Consider the following 22,501-nt stretch of genomic DNA (forward strand, 5'->3'; position numbering starts at 1 on the left):
CAAGTTACAACCATAATAAGTAATCCAGCTATAAGAATGCAATCAAAATTGAGTAACGCTAAGATGTACATCATTTTTACAATCAACTCCAAAAAAATTATCGTAATTAAATTAGTCTACTGAATAAGTCACATATGAAAGAAAATTAAATTAAACTCAATCCCTCAATGTTATTTTGATTTCTTACACATATCATCATATCAGCGTAAAACACGGTTTTTCATATACGTTAGACTTTAGTATATCAACTAAAGAAAATTCAAAGAAGTACCAAAAATAAAAGGGATCGATCGATTGGGTTCTTGATTACAAGTGGACCTATTTCTTGTTCAGCCAATCAATTATATTATATCGATTCCCTCTATTCCCTTCTCCTTATCAACATCATTTATTATATTTTCATAATTTTTTGGATCCCTGTTTCGCAATTACATGAAACGTAATACTAAATTCAGGTTTGTTTACCACCATTTTGTGAACACACTAATTAAGGTAGAAACAATCACTTAAAAACAGAGAAAACGAAAGCACACGCATGTATAAATGTGGTTATCCATTACATAAAAAATAACAACAAAAACAAAATAATATCCAAATACTATACACTAAAACGAAAAGAAAAAAAAAAAAAAATCCCCTCCACTTACATCTCACACCTATACATATACCATCAACCTTACTGATCTTGTTCTCTTGTCACTTACACGATTACAAATAAAAGCAAAAAAATGAGAACAACGGTAGATTTGGCCGGAAAACAAAGTAGTCATCTACAAATCATTGACTCTCCAACGAGCATTGACTGTGCCCGTGAAGTCAGACTCCGACGAACCCTCCGTTCACTCATCGAGTGCGTCATCCCATATTGTTGCACGTACCAATCTCCTCCTTCCGACCAAAACGACACAGTTTCCGTGTCTTCTTCCACTTCTTCGTTAGACCAACCCGGCGTCGTAGTCACAGGCACTTTCTTCGGTCACCGCCGTGGTCACGTCAGCTTCTGCATCCAAGACGACACTCGTCCCTCCTCTCCACCTCTCCTACTCCTCGAACTAGCCGTTCCCACGGCAGCTCTTGCTCGGGAGATGGAGGAGGGCTTTCTCAGAATCGCTCTCCGGAGCAAAAGCAACCGCCGGTCTAATATCTTCAACGTTCCCGTTTGGTCTATGTATTGCAACGGTAGGAAATTTGGATTTGCGGTGAGGAGAGAAACCAATGAAAACGACGTCAGTTTTCTCCGGCTGATGCAGTCTGTTTCCGTAGGCGCCGGGGTGATTCCGAACGGCGAGACGTTGTATCTGAGAGCAAAGTTTGAGCGAGTCACCGGGTCGTGTGACTCGGAATCGTTTCATATGGTGAACCAAGGGTGTTGTTATGGACAGGAGCTTAGCATTTTCCTTTCGAGATCTTGAAACTTGTGATTATTAGGAAAAATCTGGTTATGACTTATGATCCATGTTAATCTTAATGTTCGTTTTTGTGTATATATGTAATATTGCATAAGTTTTTGTTGTTACAAATTTACAGCTGTGAACTAACAATGTTTTTACGAACATTAAAATTATAAATTTCTGTCGTATGTGGGTAGGGATGTTAATTTTGGGTTAATAATACCATCGTCACAAACTCACAATAATATATACCTTCTCAAATAACAATCTTATACACAATAAAAACAAAAGCTAAGCTCTGCAACATATGGAGACTGATTATGTTTAAATTTTATGATGTACTTTTATGTAAGTAACATATAACATGTCATAAAAAAAAAAGTAATTTCAATCTAAGATTTGTAGAAAGTATATATACACAAATGAAATAGCAGAGTAGATTGTATAGAAAAGTTAATCTATGAATGAAATAGCAGAATAAAGTACCTAATAAAAGGTTAATTTTAGTGAAAATATAGCAGAATTACTAAACAAAACTAATATGCTGACATTTATAAATAGTTAAAATATGCGGTATGGCCTAATGACTATACCAAATATTACCGTTTGGTTAACTAGACTGATTACCATTCAACACTTAGACTTTGAATCTTTGATAACGTTGACACTCGATAGACATCATGATCAATAATAAGGCAATGGTGTGTCCCTGCTTTGACTCCTCTCCTGCCAGTTTGCATTTGTAATTTCTTCCAAAACTGAGTTAACCTCATGGGCCAGCGGCGCGTGGACAGTACTCACGTGNTATGCTCCCTTTGGTTCTCTCATGACTTTTTCTTCCTCTTCTTCTTAAATCTCAAATAACTGTCGTAAAAGAAGTGCTTATGTTTATCAAAAAAAAAAAAAAAAANATTATATAAGGAATTTTTGCCCTTTACACATATTCTCTAAATCATTGATTCAAACTAATCTATTACTCCTTTATATAAAAAAACATTATATATGATATTAGTACATGTCATAAATGATAATATAAGCTAGTTAACTTAACAATATAAATTGATTTATGAAGATAGAAACGTATGTACAAACGTTTGAACAAAAAAAAAAAAAAAAAAACGTANGGATATTTAGGTAGATTTTTATCTAAATGATTGTTGATTAGGTGAGATTTACGGGAGTGATTTAGGAAGACTTTGGGTGATTGTGAGAATTTTTTTTTAGCATTAAAAACGGGGAAACAATTTTCTTTTTAGAATTTTTTTTGTAGCACTCTAGATGGCNTTTTTTTTAGCCACAACGGAATTAATACAACGGTTGTATTTATAAACATATGGATTTTTATTTTATTTTATAAACATATGGATTGCGGTGTGGATATTCCGATTTTAAAATATTACACACACATACATTCATTGAATTATTTATCAGTTATCATATATATATATATATATATATATATATAATTTAGCCCAATTAAGTCTCATAAAATGACAAAAGCTTGCAGGAATCGTGACATCTAGCAAGGGATCTGAGACTCAGGCTGTCTGATTGATATGTTTTTATGCTCCCTTTGGTTCTCTCATGACTTTTTCTTCCTCTTCTTCTTAAATCTCAAATTACTGTCGTAAAAGAAGTGCTTATGTTTAAAAAAAAAAAAAAAAAAGAAGTGCTTATATAAATCAAGTTACAACTTAGAGGGGTGTATTGGAACAAAGATTTCAGAGGATTTTGTGGAGTTTGTATGTTTTGGTGTTTTGAGAGATTTGAGTAGTGTTTTAGGATATTTAGGTAGATTTTTATCTAAATGATTGTTGATTAGGTGAGATTTACGGGAGTGATTTAGGAAGACTTTGGGTGATTGTGAGAATTTTTTTTTAGCATTAAAAACGGGGAAACAATTTTCTTTTTAGAATTTTTTTTGTAGCACTCTAGATGGCTTCAACATCATCGAGTGATGCAGATGCAAGAACAAGTTCAGTGTAATTCTTGAGTCTTGCCTTCTTCTTCTCCTTTTGCAATCTAAAATCCTCTCTCTTGCTTGCTCTGTAGCTGTTGGGAATCTCTGTCCTCTTGCACAATCTCTTGGATACACACTTATCTGCACAAACAATCTCCTCAAGCAAATTAGTGTTATTGTAGAAAGAAACTTAACCAAGAACTAACAGAGAGTATTAAGAGCTCAACAGCTTCTACATTCGACAATGTTGTGGTTATAGAACATCATACATACAAACAAAATACCTTCATCGTAAATACAACTATACAAGCATAACCTAGAAATATTACAGAACTAAATCCGAAGTGAAAGCTAGAGAGCTTTTAATTTCAGCACTTCATGTTTAACAACATCATTCATGAATCAATCTCCTCAACCAATATAGATTTATCCTAACACAAGTAGAAGTCCACCTGAATAATTGATATCAAATATCAAACATAACTAAAGAGTAGAAAGAACTGGAGAAGAGAAGTTTGAACCTGACGAAGAACAAAATTGGGTTTCTCTTCAGTTCCTTTTTGTTTTTTGTTCAATGGATCAAGGGAGAGAGAGACGAGGACGAAGAGAGAAGAGAAAGCTAAAGAGGTCTTACCTCTCAGTGGTCTCATGATGCAGTTTATTTTTGTGGATTTTCTTTGTTTTGTTTTGTTTTTAATTCCTTCAAATACCACCTCTCGTGGTGTGATTGTTTTGTTGATATTTTCCAACTACAAAAGTATCCAAAATCATTCAAAATCCATTTTCAGTATTTTTTTGAAAATTATTTGTTTAGTTTGAATAACAGTAGATTTGATATGACTTTTAAAAATACTTAATTGAATAACAAGGTATTGTGAATGATTTTGGATGATTTTACATAAATTTCATTTTCAATAACCTGGGATTTGAGAACAGATTTTAAAATCCTGATTTGAATAACATGTGATTTTAACAAAACTCCAAAATCTTCCACAATTTCAGTTCCAATACACCGCCCTTAATATACAGACTAAAAAGATCAAGAAAATGACGCGAAAAAATGGGACGCACACGAGGTTAATTGCGTTTAAACACAAGTCATCCACATAGTGGATCCACTACCATGTCCTCTTAGTCTTACTCTTAGTATGGTTTCATCACATGCACCCTCAACCTCACGATTCTCTCTTTACTTTTATGGATACATTTAATTGCTCGTGATTCGTTCGTATATAACTATATATATCGCGATCAATCCAACAATATAGCAGAACTAATTATATCTTGTTTGATCTTCTTCTGATGATCTAAATTTTGATTTATTTATTTTTGTTCTTTCTCATACTACTATATGGTTCAACGGAGTTTGACGCAAGAGAAAGACTGACTAGTTGATACAAAGCCCACCAATTGGATAGTGGGCTGATCTATTGTTGAACAACAGGGTCCGTTTGTGATGCCAGTATACATATGTAACATATCGATTATTTTGGTCTGCGGTTGTGTATCACACAGCCTGTGATCGGTTAGGAAAACAAATACAAAAATAACTTTAGTTAATAAACAATTTTTTTTTTTTTGTCAACAAGTTAATAAACAATTATTATCAGTGATTCTTTCCATTTGTTAGAGAATCATCATGCTTCCACACGTGCATCTTATATCTGAATTTTACATAACGGTGATTAAAAACATCCTGACAAATAAAATGATTATTTTAATTATTGACTTGTTATGTTATATTTATTATAAAAATGCGATTTAGAACAGCACTGAATTTGAGATAGCACGTGTCAGAACTATAGCGATCATGCATGAATACATGCGCCGGTATTAACGTTATTACATATTTGTACTATAATTATATATTCACCCGCCATATACCGTAAAGTTATTTTTTTAATAAAAATGTAATTTGCCTTATAAATTAACTATATAAATATATTAAACTAATATTTAGTTATACATTTTAACCTTACAAGATATATTAGTTAGTATGGAAATTAAAAAGTATTTTGTTTGAGGTTTATTGTTTTATATTATAATATAACATAGATATACAATTAAAAAAGTAGTACTCCCTTTGTTTCATAAAAATTGATGTTGTGGGATATTTTTTTATCTTACAAAGATTGATGTTTTGTAAACTTCAAGAAGATAATCATTGAAAATATTTAAAATTTTGAATTGTTATTAGTTTAAAATTAAATAATATCTCTTTAGTCAAAGAAAAAAATATAATTATACTCAGTAATCATTGTTTTTTTAAAATGTGTAAAATCTAACTGAGGGAATAATTTATAGAAGGAATATACTGTATATTTTTTTTTGATTTACAGATAGTATTTTTATTATTTAAAAATTTTTAAATATATGTAAACGATAATTTGTATTGTAGGTTTGTATGTTTTATATATAAAGAATCAATTAAGTTTAATATATATAGTTTTGTTGTGAAATGCAAATAAAAATTGTTAACAGTTATTTGTTTGATATGAATTCCACATTGTTTTTCTTTTAATAAACTTTAGTTATTAAAATGGACCAAAACGTGTATATATAATTTGTTAGAAATAGGAAAATAGCTATTTGAACAAAAAGAACTAATTCAGTATATTAATTACTTACAGATATATATTTGTAATTGACTTTTGTTTTAACATAAACTAATGTTGGTATTTTTTGTGTCTAGATCGACACAATTGTTCTTGTTTTTATCTGACAAAATAAATCTATCATCTTTTTCGTCTTTGTTTTATCCCGTCCATTGCGACATCTCCGCCTATCTTCATTTTTAGTCAATTGATTTTATCATCTTTATTTGTCATAATTCGTCTACGAAAAAGTGTAAAAATTTTCTGATGAAAAAATAGGAGACATCATTATTAAGTTTTGATTTTTGACATATCTAGAACACGAAAGAGTGTTTATTGATTAGGACGATTGTTTATGAAATGTATGTATGGAGAAAATATTGTTTTGTAAAATTGGCAATTTAATATTAATTAAATTAATTATAAACTTAATACTTAATGTTAAAGGGAGTGGTTATGATTGTTTTGGAAATTTTATTAGGATAGGAAATATTGTTTCCAAAAATCAAAACTCAATATTAATTAATTAAATGAAAAACAAATAAATAATTAATGTTAATGGTATGCTTGTAAATAAGTTTGAACTTGAGGATTTATTTCATAAATGTCTCAAAAAATATATATATATATATAGATATATGCAGATACAAAACTGAAACTGTTTCATATAATGTAATTCGTTTGAATCATAGTTTATGAAATAGTTTTGAATTCCTTTGCTAAAATTTTATATAAGTAGTAACTCTAATATGACATGATCACGAAGTTTGCAAGTTGATCCGCAAACTCTTCAAATTCAATGGTTTTGGTCAATATTTTATGAAAATACTTGTGATTAATGAGACGATATAGTATCAATAAACTAGTACTAAGTGATTAAGGAGGTCGAGTGGTGGGGGATATATTTTAATAAACTTGTACTAAGTGATTAAGAAGATCGAGTATACAAATTAGTAAGGTGCTAGTGCTGCTTCCTACTTTATACTTCTTCTTTTTTTTTTTTCCTGCGGAACACCGGTTATAAATGAAGTAAGTTACTCTAAGCTGGCATTTCATGTGTTTACTAGTACCATTGCCGGTAAGCTTAGCCAGTTGTTATAGACCTGTTCATTTATATTATGGTTTATTCGACTATGAGAAGATCATGAGTACAGAAAGAAAAATATGTAATACTATATAAATCTAGAAATGGGTACATAAAACTATTAAAATGGGTCACCCAACGTGCCTGAGTTTCCTTTTCGATTTTAAATGTGGGAGGCATAAAAGTCGGTGGTAAGGAAAGCCCCAAATTATTTTAACTTGAAAATGAAAGTTGGTCCACACCTCTATCTTCATTTTCTTCTAAAATAAATTTTGCTCAATCATTTCAGTTTTTTTCAGTCTTGTTTCTATCACTGTCTTTGGTCACAGCTAGGCTAATAACGCAATCATCTATGTATATACTGTACATGCACATCTACGTGTATAAAAGAAAACATTTTGTACATTCTCACATTCGTGATCTCATCTCAGCTATCTTTAGATGGCTAGAAAATCTCAGATAGGATATCACACTTACCCAAAATATATACTAGTACTATTTGTATTGTATGAAATATCATCGCTGGCATATGATAAAAGTACAGTTGACATTCAAAGGTGGTGGTCAAATGAATGGGTTTTCTAACTACTATGAGCCACTCAATTTGCATACCACATCAAAATAAAATTAGATGTTAAACATCGCTAAATATTAGAAAGATAAGAGGACATTTGTAAAATAGGAGGAATGCAAATGTAAATACGTGGAAACATAACAAAAAGACCAAAGCGAATATAAAACCTAATTCTTTATAAAATACTATATTACATCAACATCCCTACAATCTACATGAGTTTTCTTCTACTCCAACCGTTTATAGTACGAAGCGAAATTAAAAAAATTAAATATAATTTTCTGAGTGAATATAATAGCATATTCGAATTTATACTACTATAATTCTTTCAAACTTTTTAAATAAATTCTAACTAGCATAATTAATTATTAATAGAAATGATACAAATCTCATTATATCAAAAATACATTCCATTATTTAGTTTGGGTCAATCCCAAAAGCACAATTAGAAAATTTGGAATCATATTCTTTATATATCCGATCTTAATTTCCAAATTATCTTATTTTCTAAACTAATTCCATCACTATCTTCATTAGCATTCAATATTTTCCTAATTCTATATCCAATTATAATTAAATTATGAAGTTTTGCTTGCTCACAAAGTTTTTCTTATACTCTATATAGGGATATATGATACTATATATCGTTATATCATTTTCATTGGCAACAGTAAATCATCTTCTCACCTCTAAATACGATACAAGGTTTCTTTAGATAAAAAAAATGGCTACCATTTTTTACTTAACTCGGCAAATTAACTCTCCAAAAATGGCTATCAAAACCTTAGTCATTCTACTTTCTCTAACATCTATAATTTTTGAAATCAAACAAAGAATTCTCGAGTAAGTCACATAAGTCTCTATTTTAAGTTCTATCATTGTAAAATTTCCCACTTGCTTATGTTCTTTCCTTTGTTAAAATAATCATAAGACTATTAAATTTGGCTTAACTAAATGTTCTTCCATAATATATATCCTCTATATTAAACTACTAACTGTTTCCTTTTATTAAATTTTATATGCTTATAAAGTATTTGAACAGAATTTTTTTCAGTTCTTATCAAATATAATATTTTCAATTGTTTCAGGAAAAAAAACACAAAAATGGGTTGTCAATTGAATGAATGATTTACTATTTTTATCGAAATCATAGTTTATCCAGGTTAGTAATTAATGTATTTTAAACAAGTTTTAAGTTCTATATTATATCTTTATGTTTAAATATATATATATATATATAATTTTCAAATGTTTAAAGATTAAATTATCCTAACCATTTTTAAAAGGTTAATTGTTCTTATTTTCCTCGATTGGACTCATTTGAGCAACTGCAACTATACAATAAATTATTCTTATAATGGTCAAATTGTTAAGTTTATTATACAATCTATGCTCTAATTTATTTGTTTATAATTATAACAGGTTCAAGAAATTTTTTATTATTGATGCAACTATATGTTCTTCCCCAAGCAAGAAGCAATGGAGCAAAGGAATTCTGGATGATGAGAACTAAGTGGGAATGGCCACACACACAAAAAAAAACAACTAAGTAGTTAGAATTTTTAAATGTGAAAATATTATCATGAAGAAAATTATACTCATTTTTTCAGTTTTATTTCTTTTTGTTATATCAAAACTCATTATATTACTATTTATTATATTTTTGTTATTTAATACTATTTTATCCAAACTCTTTACACAAATATATAGTTTATCATAATCAACTATTATACTCCATCCGTTTCAAAATACAGGATGTTTTAGTGAAAACATACATATTAAGAAATAATTACTTTTAAAAAGTTTAACCAATCATAAACAAGTCTGCATAATATATAATATAAATTTAATCTAAAAGTTACATAAAAAGTTGGAAACATCCTATATTATAAAACAAAAATATTTCTATAAACATATTATATTATGAAAGAGGAGTAGCAAACTAAAAATGTAATATATTTATATCGTTATAAATCGTATATATCCGTAAATATTCTCAGAGCACGGATCCGATTCTAGTTCTTTATAAAATACTATATTACATCAACATCCCTACAATCTAATTCATGAGTTTTCTTCTACTCCAACCGTTTATAGTACGAAGCGAAATTAAAAGAGAATGAGACTGGGGGTATGACTTTACCCGTTTTTTTATTAAATGAATTGTTGTACTCTTTTAAAGTCCTATAAACTCTAAACCCGTATTAATAGCAGTAATTAATGGATACAGAAAAAAAAAGTACTTAAAATAAAATTGGGACAGGGTGGCATCATAATTTATGGGGACAGCTGTCGTGGTTATGCATTTATGGCCACTAACATGCAATGGCACGGATGCACATTTCTAGTCGTATACTTGTTTGTTTAGATTCTTTCTTCTTACAAAAACTTTCATTTAATTAGTTTCATACTTTATCAATGATCGGTTGTCATTAATTCCAATATAAGTATCTTTTTTTTTCTTCATCTGAAGTTCGAGTTTGCACATTATAATTGGTGTTTGCTAATAACCAAGTTCAGGTTGATCTAAAGTTCGGGGTTATTAGAATAATGTCGATGATATATATCGTATGGTATATGGGTGTGATCGGAACATATTTATTTGGTATTTTTTTCAAAACCCCATTGTCAACTCTCATGTAGTAATTTGTCCCCAGTGCTTTAGTGAAATGTTTTATTTAGTTAGCTCAAAGGCATTAACTGCATAGTAGTAGTAGTAGTATCTCACTTCTCTTCTACTACTTGTAGAAGTATGCTTAATTTTCAGATTTTGTTTTTGGTGACTCTATTTTGTAGTATAAGCTAATCATTTGTATTTTTTTTTTCATGTAAATAAAACATTTCATTCAATAATCTCACCAGTTCTATTAGCTACTAATAAGTCGCACTACTAGATAGTTTAGAGCAAGATATTGATTACACCAAATCCGCATAAACTTCATCATTTATAATTCTTTTAATCTTTTATGATCTTCTAAGTTTGTAATTTGTTTATTGCACTTATATTGTTGGAGGTCTGATTTATGAGTAAAATATAGACATGCAAAGGGACTGTGGAAGTAATGGAATTACACTGCGAGAAAAACATTGCCATAAATATGAAAACAGAGGACATTGACAGATATATAAAGATACAAAATATATTACAGATATTAACCAAAAAAATAAAAATAAAAATAATAATAAGGTAAGTGGAGTAAAAAATAGAGTTAACTTGACCCGCTAAATTCTGAATCCCCGGGGAAAATAAAAAATGTCGGTTTCTTCACTTGCTCATTTTCCCGGAAAGTTACAAAGTCATTATCCCCTTTTCAGGTTTTGAAAGTCACATAACCAAAACTTAAGATTTGATGCAAAAAGGGCTGGACCTTTCTTTTTTTCTCTAGCTTTGAGAGCTTTCAAAGTGTGAGAAAATGATGGCTCTGATGAACTGTGCTTATTCATCATCATCTTCTTCGTCTTCTTCTTCTTCCTCCTCCTCTCCTACTTCTTCTTCTTCTTCTTCATATTCTCCCAGGTAAACGACTTCAGTTTGCATCTATCAATCATATCTTTGGATCAAAGTTACAATGTTCTTGTTTCTGTAGGAACAGTCACAGAGAGAACATGGCTTTGCAGAGTGTAGTTGATGTGTCACCTTCAAGTTTCTCTTCCGACAGCATATCTGTACGGTCTCCAAAATCATTTCATTTTCCTCCCTTTTTTATTTCTCCCAAAAAAAATTTTATATGTTTTTTTTCTAAAAAATAACAAGAAAAGTCTCTGCTTTTTTCTTCTTNTTCTGCTTTTTTCTTCTTCTGGGTGTTTTTAATATGGTTTGATGCAAACTTTTCATTAACATGAAAGTGAAGAGATGTTTTTTAATTTCCTCCAAATTGCAGATTGTACCTATTGAGAAGACTTTAATAACCCACCAAAACTCCAATCTCTGTCTGATCCCAAAGGTTCGTTTTTCTAACACCCAAATCTTTGATCTTACTGCTTTCTTGATTTGCCATATCTTGATTCTTGATTTTTATTTTATTTTCTTGTTTTTTCACAGTCTTCAGAAGAATTGAAGAAGGAGATTGCATCAGTTGAGTTAGAGATTCTACACATGGAACGATATCTCTTATCTCTTTACAGAAAATCTTTTGAGCAGCAACTTCCTAATTCCTACTCTAATCTCTCTGCTACAACCTTATCTCGTTCTGTCACTACTTCACCATCACTAACTCATTATCAACCTTACCAAAAACCAATTTCCTATCCTCGGAGTTTCAACACTAGCTTAAAAGCCTTATCTTCAAGGGTAATCTAACACTTTACTCAAGCAACTTAATTAAACAGATCATTAGAAATAAATACTTAATTAACCTGTTTTTGTGTTTTTTTTTTCTTTTCAGGAAGGGACTAGAGTAGTTACTGGCAATCAGAGTCTTGGAGAGCTTCTCGGATCTTCTTGTATATTTGATCATAATAATAACCTCATAAACCCGAATAAACTCTCTGAAGATATCATGAGATGCATTTCTTCTGTGTATTGTACACTTTCAAGAAGCTCAACGAGTACCAATCACACCACTTGTTTTCCTGCTTCCCCGGCTTCATCGATGTCGAACGCCTCAACCATTTTCTCTTCCAAATCTAATTATGATGATAAATGGAGCTTGAATTGCGCGAGTGAGGATCATTTGCTGAATCACTGTCAAGATCAAGGCAATGTTTTGCCTTGTGGTGTTGTTGTGATAGAGGCTCTTAGAGTACACTTAGATGATGGTAGTTTCAGTTACGCTGCTCTTATGTTGCAAAACTTCAGGTAAAAAGTTTATATGGTTTTGTGGTAACAATCTACATTTATATAATTGGGATTGATATGAATTTTTTTTTGGTATGCAGATCATTGGTTCAAAATCTTGAGAAAGTTGATCCGAGTCGAATGAAACGTGAAGAGAAGCTCGCGTTTTGGATCAACATTCACAATGCTCTTGTGATGCATGTACGTGAACTAGCTCTTAAACCTCTTTTAATATGTTTCTTTTATCTTTTCTTGTTTGATAATCTCCCTTCTTTGCAGGCTTACTTAGCTTATGGATCTCACAACCGCGCAAGAAACAATTCGGTTTTGAAGGTTTAAAATCTCTTTCATTTTAGCAGAGCAACACTTAATTTATGGTTTTTATTAAGCAATTCTCTTTTATATAACCACAGGCAGCTTATGATATTGGAGGCTATCGCATAAACCCTTTTATCATCCAAAGCTCAATCTTAGGAATCAGACCTCACTACACATCACCATCACCTGTAAACCATTTCATCTTTCTTTCCTTTTTGCTTCACTTTTGACCACATATAGTAAACTTCTCACTTTCAATTTAACATTTTGCAGTTACTCCAAACGCTGTTTTCACCTTCAAGAAAGTCTAAAACTTGTAGTGTTAGACACATTTACGCATTGGAATACCCCGAGGCTCTAGCTCATTTCGCTATTTCTTCAGGAGCATTCACAGATCCTACGGTAACAATAATTAATAAACCATTTCAACTCTAAATGATTTCAGTCTAAATGTGGCATTAACAGTAATAGATCATAAACTAGGTTCGGGTTTACACCGCGGATAGAATCTTCCGGGATCTAAGACAAGCTAAGCAAGAGTATATCAGAAGTAACGTTCGTGTTTACAAAGGCACAAAGATTTTGTTGCCAAAGATCTTCCAGCATTATGTCAAAGACATGTCAATGGATGTGTCTAAGCTCATGGAAGCAACAGCTCAGTGTTTACCAGAAGATGCTAGGAAAATTGCTCAGAAATGTTTGAAGGAGAAGAAGATTAAAAATTTTGAATGGCTACCCGAAAATTTGAGTTTCCGGTATGTCATCGCCGGAGAATTAGTCGGAGCAAAAAAATAAAACGTGATGTTTTTATTCAAAAGACTTTTTATTTTGGTCCTCCCCATGTAATTAAATAATTTGATTACAATTAGTGTTCATTTTCACTTGAGAAATTGTAAAACCAGTGTTGTTTGTAATCACTAATCATCATAAACCGAGCAGGCGAGAACTAATTAAGATTTTATTAAACCGTGTAAATGAAAATAACCGAGATTAAACCGATAAATCAAACCGGGTCTTAGAGACTTGGGCCGATGGGCCTAATAATTATTCTAGGGTTTAATAAGCAGAAATAAAAATACAGGATGTGATTTTGATTTTGATAGTATTACAAGGGTCAAATAAAAAATTGCTAGCTTGGTTTTTTGTATCTCTGCGACGCCGATGATTTGTTTGCCGGTGAGAGGTAAATAAAGTTAGGGTTTTGAATTTGTTGAGAGATAGAGTAAACAAGAAGGAAGAGATTCACATGTTTAATCATTCCCTTCTTACCTTTTTTCACTTCAGATTGAAAATTATTCTCTACTCGTTTCGAAATCTTCGATCTTTTCGTTCTGAATTGGGATGGAATTGGAGCAACTTAAGAAGTCTGTAGAGGCGAACCCAGATGATTCTTCTCTACAGTTCGAACTCGTAATTTATTTTTGTTTTGATGATGAAATTTAGTTCCTTTTACTTATGGGTTCTCTTGCTATCTGGAAAAAATTGAAAATTTTGATGATTTGATTTCAGGGTTTGTATCTGTGGGATAATGTTGGAGAATCGGAGCAAGCGGCGGAGCGTTTTGTGTTGTCGGCGAAGTTGAACCCGAATAATGCCGCGGCGTTTAAGTATCTAGGGCATTACTACTCGCGTGTGACGCTTGATCTCAATCGAGCTGCTAAGTGTTACCAAAGAGCAGTGTTGATAAACCCTAATGATTCTGATTCCGGAGAAGCTTTGTGCGATTTATTTGATAGACAAGGGCAAGAGATTTTGGAGATTGCTGTTTGTCGTGACGCTTCTGAGAGGTCTCCTAAGGCTTTTTGGGCGTTTTGTAGATTGGGCTACATTCAGGTTTTGTTCAATTGGCCTTCTCTGTTTCTGCTGTATCTTTTATTACCTTGTTTGATAATTATCTATGGCCATGAATTCTATTATAGCTTCATCAGAAGAAGTGGTCTGAAGCTGTTCAGAGCCTTCAACATGCAATTAGAGGTTATCCTACCTTGTCAGACTTGTGGGAAGTAATTATCCTTTTCTCTTCTCCCTCCAGTTATTTACCTTTTTCATTTCATTGTTTTTTAGTCTGTTACGGAATTTGACAGGAATCTTTGTTTTTCTTTGTGTCTGTTATTGCAGGCTCTAGGCCTGGCTTACCAGCGACTTGGAATGTTTACTGCTGCTATAAAGGTAAATTATACTGTTTCCTTCTTCTTTTTTTGTGTCTTCCCAGTTTCTTGAAGTGGTTTGAGTTTTTGTCGGTTTTCATTGTGACTTTATTTCTCAATGATACAACAGGCGTATGGCCGCGCCATTGAATTAGATGAGACCAAAATTTTTACATTAGTGGAGAGTGCAAATATCTTTTTGATGCTTGGTTCATATAGAAAGGTAAAACCTTTGTAACCACGTCTATTCAAAATTACCTCTTTAGAAAGTTTGTCTGTGTGGCTCCAGAAGTCTCATATACTATTTGAATAGGGTGTGGAGCTATTTGAGCAAGCGTTGAAGATTTCACCTCAGAATATTTCAGTGCTTTATGGTCTTGCTTCTGGATTGCTTAGTTGGTCAAAGGAATGTATAAATTTGGGCGCATTTGGATGGGCAGCTTCGTTGTTGGAGGTTAATAACACGACACTCTTGAGATGTTTCCTGCTTTCATCCATATTTCAATATATACCTATATGAGAGAACGATTATTGCAAATTCACTACAGGATGCTCGTAAAGCTGCAAAAGAAAGTAGTGAACTGTCCAGCAACATGTCTTGTATATGGAAATTGTATGGAGATATTCAGGTACTTTAGGCTGTCCTTGTATTTTAAGTGTAAAGCTCGCTCGTTAGCTGGGGATCTAATATCTAATTCTTGAGCAGCTTACATTTGCAAGATGCTTTCCATGGTCTGCTGGAACTGAAAACTCAGATTTCACGTTAAAAACATTTAGTGATTCAATCCTTTCTTGGAAAAGCATTTGTTACTCAGCTGCATTGTCAGCCAAAGCTTGTTACCAGCGAGCTCTACACTTAGCCCCTTGGCAAGCTAATGTTTATACTGACATAGCCATAACTTGTGATCTTGTTTCAAGTTTAAGCAATGACTCTGAATCTTCAAGTTCTTGGTAAGATTATACTAAACGTTACTTGGCATTTTCTTAGTTTTTGATGCGCTCCCTTGTAATAGTTGACTATTCTATCAGGAAGCTACCAGAAAAGATGGCTCTGGGAGCATTACTGCTTGAATGCGAAAACTCAGAGTTCTGGGTTGCTTTGGGTTGTATGTCTGATAATAGTGCTTTGAAACTACATGCTTTGATCCGGGCATTGCATTTGGATGTATCTTTAGCCGTTGCTTGGGCTTTTATGGGTCAGGTATTGTATTTAACATTTTTGTCTTTCTGGCTTTGTATTGGATATCCTAGCTTTACCAGGAATTGCATTTTTGCTTCACCTATGTTAATGACGTCAGATACGATTTTCCTCTTTTTGATTGCATTAAACAGATCTTCAGGGAATCGGACGAAATGAAATTGGCAAAGCAGGCTTTTGATTGTGCTAGAAGCATAGATCCTACACTTGCGCTACCTTGGGCTGGCTCAGCTGATACTTATGCGAGGTAGTTGCTTTTTATGTGAAAATATTTCTCATGTCTTCGAAATACAATTTGCCCCCATAGACTAATTAACACCTCAGGGAGTCAACATCAGACGAGGCTTTCGAGAGTTGTTTACGAGCTGCACAGATATCACCTGTAAGTGCTGCTTTAATTGTGGTTTACTTACATGTAAGTGTGATGGTTTTAATTGAGGCGTGGTATCATTCTGTCCAGCTTGCGGAGTTCCAAGTTGGTCTGGCATGGCTTGCTTTGCTACAGGGAAATATATCATCTCCGCAGGTATAAACACATGTGTTATATATCTATTATCTACACAGGTTTTTATTTAGTTATCAAGTGAGTTAAATAACTCCCGCTCCTGAAACTATGTTGCAGATTTTTGCTTGCATTGAGCAGGCAGTGCAACGCACCCCTTATTACCCTGAATCCCATAACCTCCACGGGCTAGTTTGTGAGGCAAGAAATAATTATCACACTGCCATTGCTTCTTATAGGCTGGCACTAGCTGCAATGAGTATTTACCCCGACAATTCAGTGAAATCTCATGCTGGAAAAGTATCTATGAACTTGGTCAGGTCACTCAGCAAGGTGAGATGCCCACCCTTCTTTCCGTTAACATGTCTTTTTGAAAGCTATTTTTAGATTGGGTATAATTCAATAGTCAAATACAAATGCAAATATTGTACTCACTTAAACTATTTGTGCAGGCAGGACGATTCAAAGAATCTGTTATGGAATGCACAAATTTGAAGTCAAAAGGTTTGCCCTTAAGATTGTTCATCCCCCTGTTTGAAGACTGGGGTTTAATGCAAATTTGAGGCTAATGTTAATAAATTTACTAATATCTAATCAAATTTTCCAAAAGGTTTGCTTGATGCCGGAGGTTTGCAAATATATGCTTTCTCTCTGTGGAAGATTGGTGAGAATGATTCGGCTCTCTCAGTGATTCGAGATCTGGGGGCTAGGATATCTACCATGGAAAAACCCTCAATAGCCTCCCCAATCAGTTTTATCTGTAGTCTGCTCTATTGCATATCTGGGGTTGATTCTGCTATAACCAGCATCCAGAAAATGCCAAAGGATTTCTTCCAGAGTTCGAAAATCAGCTTTATAGTATCTGCCATCCATTCTCTTGATCAGAGTGATAGACTTCAGTCGATTGTTGCAAGCACTCGTAACTATATTACATCACAAGAAGAAATAGTTGCAATGCACTATTTGATCGCACTCAACAAATTGGTGAGCCTGTTGATCTCGAATATCATGTTGGCCCTTTCATTTCGAATGCTGTATTTGTTTAAACTCTGGATTATAATGACACCACTCTGGATATTGCAGCTGAAAACTGGAGCAGGAGATTTCCTTGGATTTGAGAAGGGGATTGCCCACCTCCGAAAAGTTATTCATATGTACCCTCATAGTAATTTGATAAGGTGAGTTTTGATCAGTACCAGAGGTTAAATAAGCTGATCAAGCGCGCTATGTTTTAACTGTGTAATGATATGTTGGTATATAATCATAACTTGGAAATATGATTTTTTGGAATTAGGAACCTGCTTGGATATATTTTGTTAGCTGGTGAAGGAATGAAGGATGCCTGTACTGCTAGTAGATGTTGTATCATAAATGTCTCTGACTGTGTAAATAAGGAAGGTCTGAAGTCCGCATTGGAGGTCCTTGGTGGAGGATCGGTTGCTTGCAATGTAATTGGCAATACAGCTCCAAGGTTCTCATTTCCGACATGCCATTGTCAGTGTCTGAATGCTCCTGTTGTTGTTGTGGAACTGCAAAGGTATTTGAGAATCTTTCGTCACCATGTTAGCATTTTCAAAATCTGAATTGATCAACTCTCACTGATCCTTTCATCATCTACAACTCAATTTTTGATACATGTGCTCAGAATCTCTCGTATATGTTAGAGAGCTAAGGGCGTAATATGTAGAAAATTTTATTTTCACTATAACTATTAAATGATTGTTTTCCAATTCGCAGATTCTTGCATCAAGAACCTTGGAACAGCGGTGTAAGATACTTGCTTATTCTGAATCTCGTGCAGAAGGCACGTGAGCAGAGATTTCCTCGCCAACTTTGTAGTGCTATTGAGCGTCTAATCTCTGTGGCACTCTCTGATGAGACATGTTCGAAGGAAGGCGAATATCAAAAGTTCCAGCTTCTGCTTTGTGCTTCTGAGATCAGTTTGCAGAAGGGAAATATAGCAGAGTCCATTGGCAATGCCCGGAAAGCTTCTTCCCTTTCGCTTCCAAGTAGCTACCTATTTCTAGGACATTTGCAACTTTGCCGTGCCTATGCGATAAAAGGGAGTACCAGCAACATGCAAGAGGAATACAGAGCGTGTTTGGAGCTCAAGACTGACTTAAATATTGGTTGGATATGCCTGAAGCTCATAGAATCTCAATATGATCTGGAACCTGATGCTAACTTCTTAGAGATGAGCCTACAAGAATGCTCGAGCCAGAAGAAGAATTCATGGAAAGAATGGATGGGTGTATATAGCTTAGCTCGTGGCTTAGATTCCATCGGGAAAAAAGACTTTTTCTTAGCAGAGGAATTTCTTGCACAAGCTTGTTCGTTGTTTAATTCAGAGAGCTGTCTACTTCTCTGCCATGGTGCTGTCTGCATGGAGCTGGCTAGACAGTCTAATGACTCGCAGTTCCTCTCACTGGCTGTAAAAAGTCTTAGCAAAGTTCAAGCGAGTTCGTTGTTTCCTTTGCCTATCGTGTATATATTAATAGCTCAAGCACATGGTAGTCTTGGCTCTAAAGAGAAATGGGAGAAGAATCTTCGTCTTGAATGGTTCTGCTGGCCACCAGGTTAGACTGCAGATGTCCTAATCTTTATCTTTTCGTATTCCACCAAAACTTTGAGCACAACTGAAGTTTTTTTTTTAATATTTTTGGACAGAAATGAGACCTGCTGAGGTTTACTTCCAGATGCATATACCCGCAAGACAATCGGAAGACAGACCTGAAACCGCTTCAGGGATTGAAAACTACCAAAGCCCTGAGAAATGGGTGACTAGGGCGATTCACACAGACCCTTCTTGTCTGAGATATTGGAAGGTCTTGGATAAGCTTGTTCAACATGCCATGAGCTGAGAACTATAAATTGAAATCCAATCTGTTCTGTTATATTTTTTTCTCTTGTATGATGCTTTGGCATGTAGTTGTTGTGTAACACCAAATAGAAACACAATGAAATAGGATTCATGTACATTGAAACTGAAACAAGATGAATTTTTTTTTTTAATGAAGTATGATTTTTTGGATAATATAAAACAAGTTTTTGGATATTGCTTGCAAAGCCTTATTTACACAGCCATATATCAAACAAAAACTGTAGAAGACGAAACAACAAAGCTTAAAGCATCATGAGGGCAAACTCATCAAAGCTCAAAACTCCATCAGCATTGAGATCAAAAGCTTGAATCATATCTCTGCAATCATCAGTGGTTCTGGACTCACCTAGCTTCATTAGCATCATCTTCAAGCTTCCAGGGGTAATGCAATCTTCACCGTCAGCAATATACATTCTAAAAGCTTCCATTATCTTCATCTTCTTCTCTTCCTCTGTGAAGTCATCGTTCCCTTTGATAAGCTGAGCAAACTCATGAAGATCCAACATCCCATCTCCGTCTATATCAGACAGTTTAACAGCAGCCTCGGCTTCTTCATCAGACATTTGCTCTCCCATTGTCATGAAACTCTTCTTAAGCTCATCAGCAGAGATTCTACCATCTCTGTTTGCATCCATGTAAGCAAACACAGCCTCTAGGTCTCTGTTCTTGTCTTCTAAGAATTTCATGAAAGATGAAGAAAGCTGACGTTGAATATTCTTCATTTTGAAAAGAAAAAGAAATGTTGCAGGTGTTGTATGTGTGTTTACAAGTATGGTTTCTTTCTTCTTGATTTAAGAGTTGAATGAGAAATGGTATAAAGTGTTTCTATATATATATATAGGTGTGTTTCAAGTCAAGAATAGTAATAAGAAAATAGAAATTGAAACGAATCAAACGTGGGAGATTCAGACTAGTTCTTTAGATCTAGAAAAATAAAAACATATATTATTAGTCTTTAGATCTAGAAGAAGTTGTATTATTAGTAGGTCTTCAGATCTAGAGGAAAGAAAATATTAGTATATCCTCTGTTAGTCTGTTACAAGGTCTCATCCCCATGTTTAAAACACGTTTTCTTCTATTCAGTCTTAAATTTAGGTAGTAGTATCAAGAAAGGGTGTTTCTGTAAATATAAAATATTTTACGACTGTCATTTGTTTTTTTTACACTAATCATATGATCATATCTATAAATGAGAAGTATGAGTCTTAATGTTTTAACATGGCTGGCTTCTCAGTACTCTATAAATTTGTTTTTTACAGTAAGCCCGAAGAAGTTGGAGGCACACAAGATGATTCGAATCAAATCCATTTTTGTTGAAAGCTCCACATTCATACCTACTTGGTTGATTTAATACGGAAGGTGTCAAAAATCCTACCAATGAATTAGATTGGACTTAATGTAATATAAATGTACAACCTAGTCAATGTGTTCATAACCAATTGATTTCGAATTTAAACCCCAACTCTTAACATATAAACATAGTATCAAAAAAAACTAAATGACATATTGCTCGATATTGATATTGACCATCGGATAACAAGATTCGATTCAAGATGGACCAACAAAAACCATCATCTCGACTAGTAAAATCTCAACGTCATAACTCTAATTAATTGGTAATAAGGGCACGAGATTGATTGGTAGGGATGGGATCTTTTTAGATTCCTCAATTGTTACCGTTACGTGAATATCTGACAAAAGGCTCTCGTTATGAATCTTGTTATTATCATAATATCGATTTGCACATGCTCACCTTTTGTCTTGAATTGTGAACTTCAGGGAATAATATGACTAGGCCAGAATTTCTTAATGACTATGATGGTCAAACCTCAATGGACTCCATAGTAGATTGACCCTTTCCTGTGAGACTCTAATATGACAAAGTTTCAAAAAAGGTTAAATAACAATCGTGTTTATTGCGTCACAAGCCATTAACATTATATACAGTAGAAGATCAAATAAAAGAACAACAAAAAGACAATATAGGAGGTGATAATAACTATCATATTATTAGCGCATCATAAGAGCAAACTCATCAAAGCTTAAAACTCCATCAGCATTGACATCAAAAGCACTAATCATAACTTGACAATCATCGGTTGTTCTTGACTCTCCCAGCTTCTTTAGCATCAGCTTCAAGCTTCTTGGTGTAATACACTCTTCACCTTCTGATCTATACAATCTAAACGCTTCCTTGAGCTCCATCTTCTTCTCTTCCTCTGTAAACTGATCATCATCTCTTTTGATAAGCTGAGCAAACTCCTCGAAATCTAACATCCCATCTCCGTCTGTATCAGACAGTTTGACCGCAGCTTCGGCTTCTTCATCGGACAGTTCCTCTCCTAGTGTCGTGAAACTCTTTTGAAGCTCTTCCGCAGAGATTCTACCGTCTCTGTTTGCATCCAAGTAAGCAAAAACAGCCTCTAAGTCTCTGTTCTTGTCCTCAACATTGCTACTGCTATGCTGCTGTATATCTCCGGCTGAATCTTGCCTCTCCGGTGACAGTTTCCGGCAGAACTTCTTGAAAGATGATTGACGTCGAGTATTATTATTATTCTTCATGAGACAAGTTTTGTATAGGTTTCTTATTTTTGTTCTCGAATTGGAAAGTGAATGAGAAATATATAGAAAAAGGTTTGAATGGTTTATATATAGGTGTGTCTCGTCAAGTTGTGATAATGACTTTGTTGTGTATTAGACGTGGGAGATTAGTGTTTTAGATATTTATGACATTTTTAACGAGTTCTTTAATAGGTCCACCATGTTCTTTGTTTAAAACACGCTTTTTCTTCCTTTACAATTGGATTAAGACGAAGAAATAGTAACCAATACAATATAAGACTATCCTCATCGGCACAATTATGTTGTTTCTTAGTTTGTTTCTTAGGGGTAGATAATATTAATTATTGAAACCTAAGCTAAGAAATGCAAGATTCGTTTCTTATTTTAGGATTGCAAGAAACGTCTCTTGCTGGACAAGTGTCACAAAATCAGTGGGTCGAGTTTTATTTGGGACGAAGGGGTTTAATTTTTTTTTTCATCTCTCTTTCACTTTCCTTTTTTCTCTTTTCTCTC

At 33.5% G+C, this 22,501-nt stretch overlaps 5 protein-coding genes across 6 annotated transcripts; 3 read left to right on the plus strand and 2 right to left on the minus strand.

Moving 5' to 3' along the window:
* Positions 622-1,579, plus strand: LOC104751559 (protein MIZU-KUSSEI 1-like). The gene has a single exon (XM_010473514.2). The coding sequence runs from the start codon at positions 729-731 to the stop codon at positions 1,410-1,412; it is 684 nt and encodes a 227-aa protein (XP_010471816.1). The 5' UTR covers positions 622-728; the 3' UTR covers positions 1,413-1,579.
* LOC104751560 (probable serine/threonine-protein kinase nek3) lies at positions 10,824-13,615 on the plus strand. 2 transcript variants are annotated; one of them, XM_010473515.2, is made up of 10 exons: positions 10,824-11,120; positions 11,191-11,269; positions 11,485-11,547; positions 11,646-11,894; positions 11,989-12,401; positions 12,482-12,581; positions 12,660-12,713; positions 12,794-12,886; positions 12,972-13,100; positions 13,182-13,615. In XM_010473515.2, exons 1-10 carry the CDS (start codon positions 11,017-11,019, stop codon positions 13,491-13,493), a joined length of 1,596 nt encoding a protein of 531 aa, XP_010471817.1. In that variant the 5' UTR covers positions 10,824-11,016; the 3' UTR covers positions 13,494-13,615. The 2 variants fall into 2 exon arrangements, with proteins under 2 accessions (XP_010471817.1, XP_010471818.1); XM_010473516.2 differs by having other exon boundaries at positions 11,197-11,269.
* On the plus strand, positions 13,817-19,555 carry LOC104751563 (tetratricopeptide repeat protein SKI3-like). The gene is made up of 20 exons (XM_010473519.2): positions 13,817-13,881; positions 13,983-14,108; positions 14,208-14,531; positions 14,618-14,701; positions 14,817-14,867; positions 14,976-15,068; positions 15,159-15,299; positions 15,394-15,474; positions 15,552-15,796; positions 15,875-16,046; positions 16,178-16,290; positions 16,368-16,425; positions 16,504-16,569; positions 16,666-16,878; positions 16,998-17,049; positions 17,156-17,529; positions 17,629-17,723; positions 17,840-18,082; positions 18,283-19,121; positions 19,213-19,555. The coding sequence occupies exons 2-20, from the start codon at positions 14,040-14,042 to the stop codon at positions 19,404-19,406; spliced, it is 3,507 nt and encodes a 1,168-aa protein (XP_010471821.1). The 5' UTR covers positions 13,817-13,881; positions 13,983-14,039; the 3' UTR covers positions 19,407-19,555.
* On the minus strand, positions 19,495-20,206 carry LOC104751562 (calcium-binding protein CML39). The gene has a single exon (XM_010473517.2). It carries the CDS (start codon positions 20,146-20,148, stop codon positions 19,669-19,671), a length of 480 nt encoding a protein of 159 aa, XP_010471819.1. The 5' UTR covers positions 20,149-20,206; the 3' UTR covers positions 19,495-19,668.
* Positions 21,318-22,041, minus strand: LOC104751564 (calcium-binding protein CML38-like). Its single transcript, XM_010473521.1, has one exon. The coding sequence runs from the start codon at positions 21,986-21,988 to the stop codon at positions 21,437-21,439; it is 552 nt and encodes a 183-aa protein (XP_010471823.1). The 5' UTR covers positions 21,989-22,041; the 3' UTR covers positions 21,318-21,436.

The sequence above is a fragment of the Camelina sativa genome, chromosome 16 (assembly GCF_000633955.1).
Source record: "Camelina sativa cultivar DH55 chromosome 16, Cs, whole genome shotgun sequence".
Lineage (NCBI taxonomy): Eukaryota > Viridiplantae > Streptophyta > Magnoliopsida > Brassicales > Brassicaceae > Camelina > Camelina sativa.

Coding starts and splice junctions, on each gene's coding strand:
- LOC104751559 (XM_010473514.2), top strand. CDS start 729: ATGAGAACAACGGTAGATTTGGCCGGAAAACAAAGTAGTCATCTACAA.
- LOC104751560 (XM_010473515.2), top strand. CDS start 11,017: ATGATGGCTCTGATGAACTGTGCTTATTCATCATCATCTTCTTCGTCT. Junction 11,548..11,645: donor ATCTCTGTCTGATCCCAAAG/GTTCGTTTTTCT, acceptor GTTTTTTCACAG/TCTTCAGAAGAATTGAAGAA. Junction 12,582..12,659: donor ACAATGCTCTTGTGATGCAT/GTACGTGAACTA, acceptor CCTTCTTTGCAG/GCTTACTTAGCTTATGGATC.
- LOC104751563 (XM_010473519.2), top strand. CDS start 14,040: ATGGAATTGGAGCAACTTAAGAAGTCTGTAGAGGCGAACCCAGATGAT. Junction 14,109..14,207: donor CTTCTCTACAGTTCGAACTC/GTAATTTATTTT, acceptor ATTTGATTTCAG/GGTTTGTATCTGTGGGATAA. Junction 15,475..15,551: donor AATTGTATGGAGATATTCAG/GTACTTTAGGCT, acceptor ATTCTTGAGCAG/CTTACATTTGCAAGATGCTT.
- LOC104751562 (XM_010473517.2), bottom strand. CDS start 20,148: ATGAAGAATATTCAACGTCAGCTTTCTTCATCTTTCATGAAATTCTTA.
- LOC104751564 (XM_010473521.1), bottom strand. CDS start 21,988: ATGAAGAATAATAATAATACTCGACGTCAATCATCTTTCAAGAAGTTC.